Source organism: Ylistrum balloti, unplaced genomic scaffold, assembly GCF_031769215.1.
Source record: "Ylistrum balloti isolate Yb309-2 unplaced genomic scaffold, AGI_CSIRO_Ybal_v1 Utg370450, whole genome shotgun sequence".
In the NCBI taxonomy this organism is placed as follows: domain Eukaryota; kingdom Metazoa; phylum Mollusca; class Bivalvia; order Pectinida; family Pectinidae; genus Ylistrum; species Ylistrum balloti.
Window position 1 is genome coordinate 2,394,406 of NW_026782299.1, and position 12,726 is coordinate 2,407,131.

The 12,726-nt window shown below is 34.3% G+C and overlaps 1 protein-coding gene across 1 annotated transcript in view; it reads right to left on the minus strand.

Moving 5' to 3' along the window:
• LOC132555057 (small conductance calcium-activated potassium channel protein 2-like) overlaps window positions 1-9,397 on the minus strand; it is a 29,119-nt gene extending 19,722 nt beyond the window's left edge. The window contains exon 1 of the mRNA XM_060219398.1: window positions 9,340-9,397. Coding sequence (XP_060075381.1) covers window positions 9,340-9,360 — 21 coding nt within the window. The 5' untranslated portion in view covers window positions 9,361-9,397. The remainder of the gene's footprint in view (window positions 1-9,339) is intronic.
• Window positions 9,398-12,726: the final 3,329 nt, after the last annotated feature.

Sequence of the window (12,726 nt, forward strand, 5' to 3'; positions counted from 1 at the left end):
AAAATACAACCGTGTTATGTTGTATGAAGATCCAACGACGGTAAACACACGAAAAGTTAACACAATTATTACGGTGTCGTCGCAACAAAATGAGACCAGTGTAAGGACGCCGCGCTAACTATTGGAAGGCTTTCCATATGTTACAGACTGTTAGGGCAGACACACCACGCAAAGACAAAGATAATACGGTTACGAATCAATTGCGTAAGTGCCTTAATCCTATACAACGGTCATCCGGATCGGACATTGACCCAGTTTGATCTAAACGACTTAACAGCAGGTACAATTCTTAACACTGCAAATAAATGCCATATCACTCGACGCTGAGACTCTCTAAGATCACAAAAAAAGTCAGCATGCAAGGGCATAAAGATCTGTACATAGCAACTTTTGGTGAATTCCCGGTAATATGGACTTTCACATTTGAATGATTCTGTTAATTCATTCCGATTTTGAAACGGAAACTATTATCATTTTTTTACTTGCAATAATTTTGCTGTCACTCATTTACGGGTATTTGTTAAGAAAACATGCTAACGTTTTGTAGAATAGATAATATTCTAATGTCTCACAACATTGACGTACATACATTTTCTGCATTGACGTACATGAGAAGATGGAAAATAATTCAGAATGAAAATATTTTTAACCAATCATATATGAAATTTAATTTATGGAAATTAAAAGAGATTTTAAAAAGAGCAAACTTGAACTTACAGTGAATCGAAAATGCTTCACAAACGTGCGCAATGGCGAATGTTCATGTCATTTACAAACCCGTATCATTTGGTTGATTGGCAAAGAGGCCTCTATAGATGTTCTTTCCAGTGATTCACCGAACAGGTTTCCATAGACTAATTGTTAGGAGGATGAATCCTCCGTAGACGATTCATTTGGAACATGAACATATGGGTTTCTGTAAGAAGATATCAGACTAATTACACAGAGAAATATCACCAAAGCCTCGACAATCCCCGACAATCACCGACGGTTGCTGTTGCTGACGCGTCTGTATTGGTCGTACTTATTGCCACCCTGGGGATGATTCCATACATAAAAAGGCACCGGGGTTAGATACTATTGTTAATGAAACCACTCAGCAATCAACGAAGGGGGTCTATTAAAGGGATATCCCATCTTTAACGTCGTAATAGCATCCCAAACATTCAAAACTGTTTGATCATGATGCAGAATCAGCTTCGATGTGGTCACTGATAAGAATTAAGAATGAAGTGATTGGCCGATTTGTAGATATCGTATAGTAAATTAATCACCTTACTGTTATAGAAGGTCACATTGAAGGCTTTAGAAGATATCTATATGAATAATTACTCGGTAAGGAAATCAGAGAAATGTCAACAGGATGATGCTTGGCGTTTGTTACAGGAAAACTCAATAAACTTCAGAATCGGCAGAGGATTGTTACAGATTTATTGATGGGGTCAAGGCAACGTGCCTGTGTTGTAAATGAATTCTAGATCTTGTCGAGAGTATCCCAGGCTCCAGAGGGTGATAAACGTTGCATTCACAAAGACATTGTTTATTGGTCATCCTATCAAATGTTACGATGAATTAAATGTTCATGTTTCTGGAAAACTATAAGCAAACAAAACTATAAAGAATTATGATACATGTAATTTAAAAAAGGACCAATAATATTGTCGGATATTCTCATTACTTCTCTATAGATCCTTACTGACATGTATTAATAGACAAGCTTGCCAACTGAACATTTATATGAAGTACAATAATAAAACACGGCAACATCAAGACGAAATCAAAAACAGCACTAAATCACCTGTACGTTGGACCTAATATTAAAAGGTGAGAAGTCTTAATGGGCAAACACTTAATTCCGCTGTATTGATCAGATAAACATATGAACCCAGTGAAGTAAGAATACAACTTGGCGACAGTTCCTCAAAAATAATTTTCCAGTAGCCATCAAAGGACTATTGAATCTATTGACAACGATTGCAATTATATATTGAGTGAATCCTGCTGTGCAGACTAGAGCAGCGCTTGTGAGTTGGTTGTATAACTAAGTACCTGGCAGCTATATACATCTATCCCCCATATCCTCTTCCAGTGCAATGTGAAAGAGACTAAAAATCACCATGTAAGACATACGGTGTTTGATATTCTGTAAATAAAGTACTAAATGTCACAAACTTAATGACAGTAGATTTTTCAATAAACCATATGTAAAGCTTCCATCCCATAAATTTAACAGCGTTTTTCAAGAACAAGGCTATCAAACTACCATAGTCTTAAACTGAACTGGGGTTTTCGCTAAGACCTTAGAAACGGAGATAATCACCGTTTGTGTATTCCTTAAGTGCAAACCTGTGGTGTTTTATTGATTATAGAATGGACCTAGGTACTTAAATAACCACTAATAACTGATATTGTTATCGAAACGAACACAGGACATTTATGATATGATGGTCTGATAAATCTCCTCCAGACCCTCGTACGTACTACTAACTGTCAATAGCTATCATAATAATGACCTAAATACAGCTTGGCGTGTCAAATGCAAATAACAACACCAACAGAAAAATGCATTGTGTACTCTCTCGTTTTATTCGGACTTACTGGCACCAGAGTAAATTGGACTTGGATACGCTATGTTTGTGAAAAGGTCAGACTGTCCATTACTACTAGCCAGTGGGATATACGGCTCGTAAAGATAAAAAAAAATCCATTCCTTTATACCAGCTGCTATTTTGCTGAAAGACAACAATTTTATTTCTGTCAGCACCATTTCAAGTTTATGACAGATAACCTGGGGAGTGCTGACCTCATACTATTGTTAGTAGTTATTATCGTCAAACTTCCATATTATTATAAACGCTTTCTTTTTCGGGATAATATTTTTTGATTTTGTGAAGTTCACCCTTTCATAATTCCAAAATGCCATACACATGTCTCATATTTCCAGTTAGTGTAGATGCTATATTAAACAACAAGAAAATACCAACATGTCAAAATAATCATAACCAAAGAAAAATTCAATAAAATTGAGCAAAAGGAACAAAAGGAAGATTTATACGTATATTCCTGAAAAAGTATAAGACCATGTGTTACGGAAGAGTAAGCGTCTTCTGCTTCATCGATGATATCCGTGAAGAAATCACAAGTGTTCAAATGAGAACACAGTATGCAACTATGGAACCAACGGGCAAACGAACGACCATTAAACAAAGCCAGCTTCATATAGCAAAATTGATCTCAATGGGACCCATTGACGACCATACAACTTCCCCATAATTTTCATCAAAGTGTATCACGAATTCCTGTACTTATAAGTTTGTCTATCAGTTGTCGATATCTGCTTGATTGTCAACTATGATACTGTGAAAGAGAGTGAAACACATCAGGATCGAGAGTGTCAAGTTACATTATCACTTTTCTCTCGTGCTCTATGTGCTAATGAATTCAGTACGAAAGACATTACTTCCATCTTGCTGTGTTTCATAAGTTTGTCATGTTGTCAAATACTTTTCCGTCGAAATGTTATCGTTTTTGAAGTGATTTACTTTATATTTGTGGCTAGAAAGTGTATATATAACGACATTTTATACTTTGTGAATTACAAAACATCATGTCTTACGTCATATCAATACTTCTCATATGAAAGCCAACTGTAGCAAATGCACATTCTAATTATAAATCTCCTCAATCAACAATAGATTTATTCATTCCAATTATGGACACTAATAATATTTGCATGTCATAGCGTGCTCTAGAACCCATCTTATTTTCCTTTCTCACACAAAACAAATGATACTATTACTATGAATGTGCTTGATCATTTCCTTGAAAATGTGTTTGTGAATTCATGCTGAGTTCTGGATATAGTTTTAAAAGTCTAAAGTATACTCATGGGAAACAGAGAATCCAAAATGTTTTATCAAAATAAAATCTTTAATTATATATAGCCTTTAAGGAAGAAATTAATCCCTGACGAGATGCTATCAGTTTCAAGATAGGAAATGCGGAATATGTATTGCAAAAGTTTGGTATATAAACACAACAAGAAAATATCAACTTGTGAACAGAATCATAATTCAAAATGAAATTCAATAACTTAAAGAACAGAAATATTTACTAAATAAAGTAATCAAATATATATCACAAAACAAAGCATTCCAAAATGAAATAACATATATAACTACGGATATTGCATAAGTAAACTTACTGTATTGCATGTTATAATAAGAGAATTTCAATTATTGCGGTCCTACCCACGCCTTTGTACTGGAACATCTCAGTAAAGAGAATTAAAGCAAATATTAATCCCGTTAACAGACATGTAAAAAGACAAGGATATTAATAGCACCTGTCTCCTCAATATAGAATCTGCTGTAACCATGAAATACGCACATAGCACGAAGGCAGTGCTTAAACATTTTACGAAAGGTTAGACATAGTGGCAAGAACAGCCCACTCAGGCCTAAGTATATTTTAGGAACACTAACTCAATTTCCAGACAATAAAATATCCCCAAAATAATTCCACGCCAAAGTTTACGACTTACGACATTTCTCATAAACGTCTTCTTCCTCGTTTCATGTAATACGTGGGTTTATTCTGAAAACATTGTAAAGGAATTACTTTTTTGTTTGACGTGTACAATTCAAAACGCTTATCGGTGGTAGGTGAATAAACGAGCGCTTTAGAAGGGCGACCAGTACATATTGCCTATGCTTAAAAGCATTTATTTTGAATACTATAATAAAAAGTCCGTGTCCCTGATTTTACAAATGCCTCATCAAATACTTTAATAGCGATTTCTTAATTGTTCAAGCCTATGCCTCAATGACAACAATAAAATAAATTGTTTAGCGGATAATGTAAACCCTTACCAATACACAACAAGAAAAGACCAGCATGTGAATATTATCACAATCCAGAATCAAGTTTTAATAAAACTGGGGCAAAATATGATCGAAGAAAGATTTACAAGGAGAATACTGAAAAGATACAATGGGTATAAAACCAGGTGTTCCGGATTAGCAAGCGTCTTCTGCTTTATCGGCGGTAACCCGCTATGTAAAATCTTTGTCAATCCCAGGAATGTCACGTTCTCAAATACGAACAAGGTATACAGCAGGCAAACTAAAGAGCATCAAATAAAAAAATTTCTAATGACGACCGCAAAACTGTAATTTCCATCAATCTGCATATATTGAAATCCACTGCTATGAGATGTCTGTCACCTGCCGACATCTTACGTCTAATTTCCTTCTCGTTCATAAAAATTTCTTTAAGACAAAATGTTACATTGGTAATATTACTTTATATTTAACTTTTTCCTAGTGGATTGATGTGATATCATATTGTCCATGCAATATTATGCCAGTATCGTGTGATTGGGTGGCGTGTTATGCTACGGTAAAATTGTAACGTTTTGACACTGAAAAAGCGCCCGTCAATAGCCCATTCCTCCGTTAAAACCTAAACAACTTGTTATCCTTATTGTTGAAACATTGTTAGAATTATATGCCTATATCAAGAGATATATGACAATTCAAATGATACATGCATTTTAGTCATTTATTGTTAACTTCAGATGTGTTGAAAGTATTAAACCGCTTTGAAATTCTAGAATGTCAATATTACTAAGATCGACGAAAACTTTGCCCCAACCATTTTATTGTGTATGAAAATATTTTGTATTAAAACATTTTTTATGACATAATTTATGTTAACTGACACAAATCATAAACAAAAGAAATGAAGTCATTGGAAAACGGCACTAATTTCTTCCTCGTCAACTTATGTTTCGCAATGTCTTTTGTTGTACACACCTCTCTCAGTCCGGCTACACATAATGTCCTTATCTAGAGTTAAGTGCAAAAACGTTATCCCTTTTGCTGTCAGTGGTAAATTTCTTAACTTAAACTATTTTACAACTGATAGGAGATGTTGAATATTTCCTCTCCAATATCTTTCAAATTTTTTTTTCTATCGTATTAAACACCAGTTTCGGAAGTCCAGCTTGGACATTGAAGTGTAGATATTTGTATTTGCCAAAACTGGTGCTCAGTAGTAGTGTAAGCTATCAGGAAATTCTACTGACGTCATAATGCAATCATGACGTCAAAAACTGCCTTTATTCTGTATTTGCACGACCATATCACATGTTCGTGATGGTCAACGTTTGCTGAGAGAAATTCAATGGTTGATTTCTATATTACCATTTCGATAAGTTTTTAATTGTGGTGTCTAGAATTGTCTGGTTTGAGATTCCGGTATTCGTTAAATATCAGCATTCTTAACAGGATAGCTTTTTGAACTGCAAAATCACAGAGGACTGTCTCGATCATCCCTGAAGGATCGTTATGGTTGTGATCAGGCTCCAAATTGAACCAGATATAAAACCTATACCATCTTTTTTGCAATTTATTTCTGCTTCTCCTGCATAGTTACATTAAATTTAACGTTAAAGAGGAAAGAAAAAACTCTAGCTTAATTCGAATACGGTTTATTTCGATGCGTTAAACTGTTACGGGTGTGTAAAAACATTTAAACGCGATTACAGCAAGACACGATGTAAACGTGGAAGAAATAAGTCATCAAAATGATGCCACATTCTTCAAACGACAACGAGAAAGGACAACGAATCTTCCAGGCTTGCTTGCAGAAAATATCTTTTTCAACGAGACTGTGAAATTCAGGTAGTGTCCATAACATTTCATCTCGTTTTTCTATTTACCGCGGAAGAAGAAAATCATGACGAACCATAGGATATCAAATCTACTGTAACATGAAACTACCTTTGACTTTTGGAAGCAACAAAGTTGTTATCTAGTAATGGGATATTCATCAACTCTAACTCAATATAATGATATTTTGTTTACCAAGAGAAAAAACACAATATTTACTGAGTGAATCTATTGGCATTAAAGTGAAGGAAAACTGTTTCTTCACAAAAGAATTCCACATTACTCATGGTACATCGGCAAAATAGTTTACACTTTGAAGTCTGTAGTAAACGTTGACATTCAGCTTCTCATAATAACTCTGTACACATTTTGTAGACATATGCAAATGGGTAGATCAAAGGTATACAAATCCCTTGGTTAAGCAGATAACATGTTTAGATTAATAAAAGCGATCCATTCATTGATAGTTATGATAGACACCTTATCTAAAACACGCAGTAATTCGTCCGAACATCAGTGTTGATGAATCAATTTTCCGACACCCTGTTGTATCATTTTATTATTTAGACCAACCTACTATCAGTAGACTCTTATTATATTTTCTTTGTCATGGATATAAATGAATGTTATTCACCCGCTTGTTGATTTAACTACACCGTACCATAATACATCTCGTCTCTATACTGCTAATGTAAATCTATCGAATTATGAGATTACGCCTGCCCTCAAGTCAATAATTGTTTACATTTCAATCAATCTTGTAACGACTGTTTACACACTTGAGGCCTCCTACTGTTGCACTTAATACAACTATAGGCCACCTAATACACTCTTACAGAATAAAAATAGATCAACTTTGTGCTGTTACGTCAAACACAGCATCCACGTTCATGAGTAAACAGGAGACATAGTTTCGTATTTTTTTTATTAAACTCGTGCAACTATTTTAATTGTTTGTAAACATACAATAAATAGAATGGTGGAGAATGTGATTATTTTGTGACGCATGGTTTTTTTAGATATCAATAATCTCAAGGTATTGTTAGTCTCAAAATTAAGTCAACTTGAAGTAAACTTGAATGAACAACCAATATCAAATTAACAAATAAAGTGTACCGATTGTTGAACTTGGAATGTTTTATTACTGGAAATATCTCAAAGTAGCTTATGGTTTTGAGAAAAAAATATTTAAACCAATACTTTAGAAAACTTTCAATTAACGTGCTTGCCAATAACTTTGTTTTAATGACATTGGAGTTATCAGTTGAATGAATATGTGTTTATTTTAATTGTTTTTTACTAAACATATCTTACTTTTATCTGAAATCGTTTAATTGTAAAATATTATCAAGATATTACTGAAATTTAGGAGATAATTATTTTACTAAGAAAGAAACTTACCTTTCTTAAATGATTCGTGTCGCACACCTGTCCCAAAAGACTTAAGAGACAAAGAAGGAGACTCTTGTCCCTTTCATTGAGCAGACACAAACCAGTCTGTCCTTGTCAGTTATTCCAATTCGAATAAAGACAGAGACAAAAACAGTGCCAAGAAACCCATGTGTTGTCGTCTGCATCAGATACAAATCAATCGATTTCAATAGTTCGTAGTGGCGCCATCTGTTGTTACATTTATATACATTCGGTACACCTCTCCCGTTATAGATATTGCTAGACTTTCCATTGAAACACACGCTTATTCACAAGGAGTTTTCAATAGAAATGGGAGTGAGGAAGTAAGCCCGTTGAATATTAGAACCGAAACAGGATGCTTGTTATTGAGAGCTACCCATCATCGTCCTTTTTGTGTGCCTACAGCATGCGTCAGCCTACACTTGGCACACTGATGGTTACATATTTTAGACCAACACATATATATAGTATGTAAACATGCCAGAATCCTTTCCTACTGAAGGAAAATATCCAACATTATGACAAGAGGAAGCTATACATAGATTTCCTTGTCTCGGTGGAATGGTATATCGGTGTTTACGACGGCGTAGAAAATGGTTGAGTACAATTCATTTGGAAGATCGAAAAAAAAGTTAGTTTTGTTAGTTTCAATTACGCTCGTTGCCAACGAAAATGTTTACACCCTAAAATCATACTGTAGAGAACGCTAGATCGCTAAACCAATCATTCGTATTCATTCAGGCAATAAATATCTGTTGATACGATATAATTCATTGGCATTCACATAACAATAATTGCAAAAACATAGATGACATTAAGATCAAGTTCCAGTTAATTTGACTTGTAAGTTCTGAGTATTAATATCTTCTGGTCTTAAAAGTGAAAATGTTTTTTCTTTAAGACGGAAATTTAGTCCAGATTATCACTTATTACATTTAATGATTCTACAAAAGACACATATGTGAAGAACCATGCAGCTGTATCGTCTGCAGAACTCTATAATGATTCTAAGGGTCTAAATTTGGAAACCTAGTAAGCGACTTTGGAAAAATCAAAAGTGATTAAAAAAATGTACAATTCCATGATTCAATAAATCTCGTAACTTTCATATATCGGACATTTTAATAACAATGTCAAGTACAGCATTCCAGTAAGTTAAGATTTTGTAGTGAACATTTGAATTCATTATCCTCGAGAAAAAGTCAGAGAGATGACTGGGGATTTTTTCGTGAAATATTTTGTCACGACTTACTAAGATTGACGTAGTAGACATGGGTCTGTATCGGGGATGTGGAGAAGAGGGATGTCTGGACCTTCATAGTTCTCATGGTCCTGTACACATCGCCTGTAAAAGAAGAAAATAACAATCTATAAACTGCGAAATCAAGCAGTAGTGCTCTCAGCATGGACGATCGAATATACAGAATGTTTGCCACACAATGTCAACTGAAACCTTTGTCATTGGCAACCAACACTGGCTGTCATGGTAACATTGGGAGGCGAATAGTTTTTCAGACCTTCTTGAATAACTGTAGATATATTTCACGTAGTAATATACATTACATCACTGAAAAGATAATTGTCTGTATAATAATGAGCACTTTGATTAACCACATCTGTTCATCCATATTTATTCCATTTCCAATGAACCTCTTGCCCAAAGCGACACTTAAAAGTTCCAAAATATTGGATTAAAAATATTAACACCATTGATATATTCACATTTTGTGCACCTCCATATACCATCAATAAAAACAAGGATCGATATATTCACCTTAACCTGAGTTTTGATTTATTGGAGTAGTGACACGGTTCAGAAATAATAATCACCATGTACTTTACGCTCTTTTTGAAGATAAAAAACTACTGCAAAATTCATACATAAAATATCTCACTTTAATGTAAAAGTGCATGTGCCAATTCTCTCTCTCTCTCTCTCTCTCTCTCTCTCTCTCTCTCTCTCTCTCTCTCTCTCTCTCTCTCTCTCTCTCTTATTTCAACAAATTCGTTCACATAGTATGCTTTAGTTCCTCTAGAGTTTGCACCACAACATCGGTAAGAAAAGATGGTTTTGTTTATGTTTAAAGCGTGAAGAGGTCAGTAACATTTCTCGAGCTGGAAAACAGTTTGGACAGTAAATATCATACTTTTTTTACGTTTTGTGCAAGAAAACAGAAAGAGAAAGAGAATATGATCACACCAATAACGACACGCAAAACTAGGGCACTAGTCCAGTATGCATAGAATGTTTCGTCGTGATCAGTTTTCAAGTTGTAACCTGAATAATCCCCTTGTGCGGAGTGATTGAGCTTATTTTGACATCCCCCGGAAAATGCATTTTGTAGGGGATAATTAGAACATTTTCAATCTTACATGTCAAGGACATATATCATAAAAAATATTTCTTGATGAATACTTCTAATCTACGTCATGAATTTAATTAATCGAATAAATGATTTGAAGCTAATGTGTTCTTACGCACAACTAATCTCCACATTCTTATTGGACACCGGTATAAGAGGATTCCACGAGATAATGGTATAAAACCTTTGTTACTATCATGCACGGAAGGTATAGAATGTGAACCAATAAGGAGGTAATTAGGTAATTAAAATGAATGAGAATTTAAAAAAAAAAAAATCAGCACGATATAAAATGAACAGCTAAGAACTTTAAGTAACCGTCCGTAGGCAGTATGTGATAACATAGTAATATTACATACCTTTGGAAACGTAATCAGGTCTAATTTTCCTTGTACATTTGCTCGAGTCTCCGTGAAAATATTTCTTTTTACATATTTTGTCCTAGTTTTATTGAATTTGTGTTTGGATTATGATTATATACACACGTTTGTATTTCCTTGATTTTGTTTGTTGTTTCTGTAAATTCTATAAAATATGTCTGAATCAGTTTTCAATATAATGCCACAAACTATTTTTAAACTGTAAAGAAAGACAGATTTGGGGGAAGCAAATGCCAAAAAAAAACTATATTAAAAATAAATGAAATTTTTCTTCGAGCAGAAAGTTTATTCTGGTCAACATTAGTACATCTACCCCGATTTTGATAAGATTTAGAAACTGTTTAAACTTTGATATATATAGAGCAGAATTACTATTCATTAAAAGGTAATTTTTGTGCAAAATAAGTGTGTTAGACACGTATCTAACGGTGACCACATAGTCAGTTTATAAGTGTTTATGCATTTCCTTTCCCTTCCTTACTGGATTGTAACAAGGCCGCAATCGTCACCAAGATAGATGTTTAACAAACTAACGTGTGAATATAATCCAAACTCAAATTAATAAACTCTTTAAATAAAGTGTTGATAGGTTAAATGAGCAGTAATAAGCGAACGTTTTGAAATGCACTTTTACTGAGAATGAAACACATGGATATATAAACACTGATGTGTTATTGGGATTGCTCAGAATACCATCCTGCGCATTTTATCACTACAGTGGTTGTAACAATTGCCAGCCTCTGTACATGAAAGCTATCTCACATGGACACAGAGACAGTGAAATCCAGTTCTGTCGATCAGGGATGACATTACAGCGAACTAACCCGGAACTAACGCATGCCTCTGAGTGTATGTAATGAGCTTTATATATCTACATTAAAGCGTGTCCGGTTGTGTAGTGTCTTCAGTCCGATACAGTCAAGGCTTCAATAGGATCATGTCATGTCCGATAATGTGAAAGTCAATATTTAACCATACATATGTAAACTAAGGCTGTTGGTAATTTATATCTACTATCTGAAAGAAAACATTTACACTTCCGTTGTAAATAGAATTCCTATATATAGATCTACAAACGGAAATATTGCTAAAATTCAGTCAGAATGATAATTGTAACGTTTTAGTTTTACCATCGGAAAATGTTGAGCCTTTTCCGGATAACTGCTTTTAGAAGTCAGGATTTCATGTATAAGTCCAATATTGGGGGATATTTGTCTGTGAACTGATGAATAGATGACCATACAAGACACGATATAGTGGTAAAACAAAAACATCTTTTTATATGTAAATTAGCATCGCAATGAATCATTTAAGATTTATAACAGCCATCTTGATGATATAAAAACACATTTCCGTTTAAGTGATCACCAGATTTATACAGAAAGATTTAATAGCACACATCTTTCAATTCTTTAGAGTTTATATTCAATAGAACCAAATAATGAACAGAACAGCATCATACATATGTTTCGTCCTTCTAGGATTCGTCAATGAATATTGAAGAATATTGAATGAGATTTCAAATTAACGGCGAATACATGTGTGTATACTCGGGATCGTGCAACTATTGGGATGAATGTGAACTTGGCATACAAGTCTTGGGAAATCTCGGGGACTATGAGTTTAACAGTAGTGTCAACCACAATCTCTCAAAGAAGCAAGCTTCAATACAATTATAGATGTAGGTACATTGGAAATACATGTCAGGAATGTGGTTGGGACTAATGAAGGAGCATAACCACTAAACTGTGTTATATACTGTAAACTCGAGAAGGTTGGGTAGGTATTGTTAATACACGGATTTACTTGTCTACGAAATGAACAACAATTAACACTAACATTAATTGTCGGTGAATTTCGGGGCGGGGTGGTGAGTACAAATGCCAGCCGAAAAGC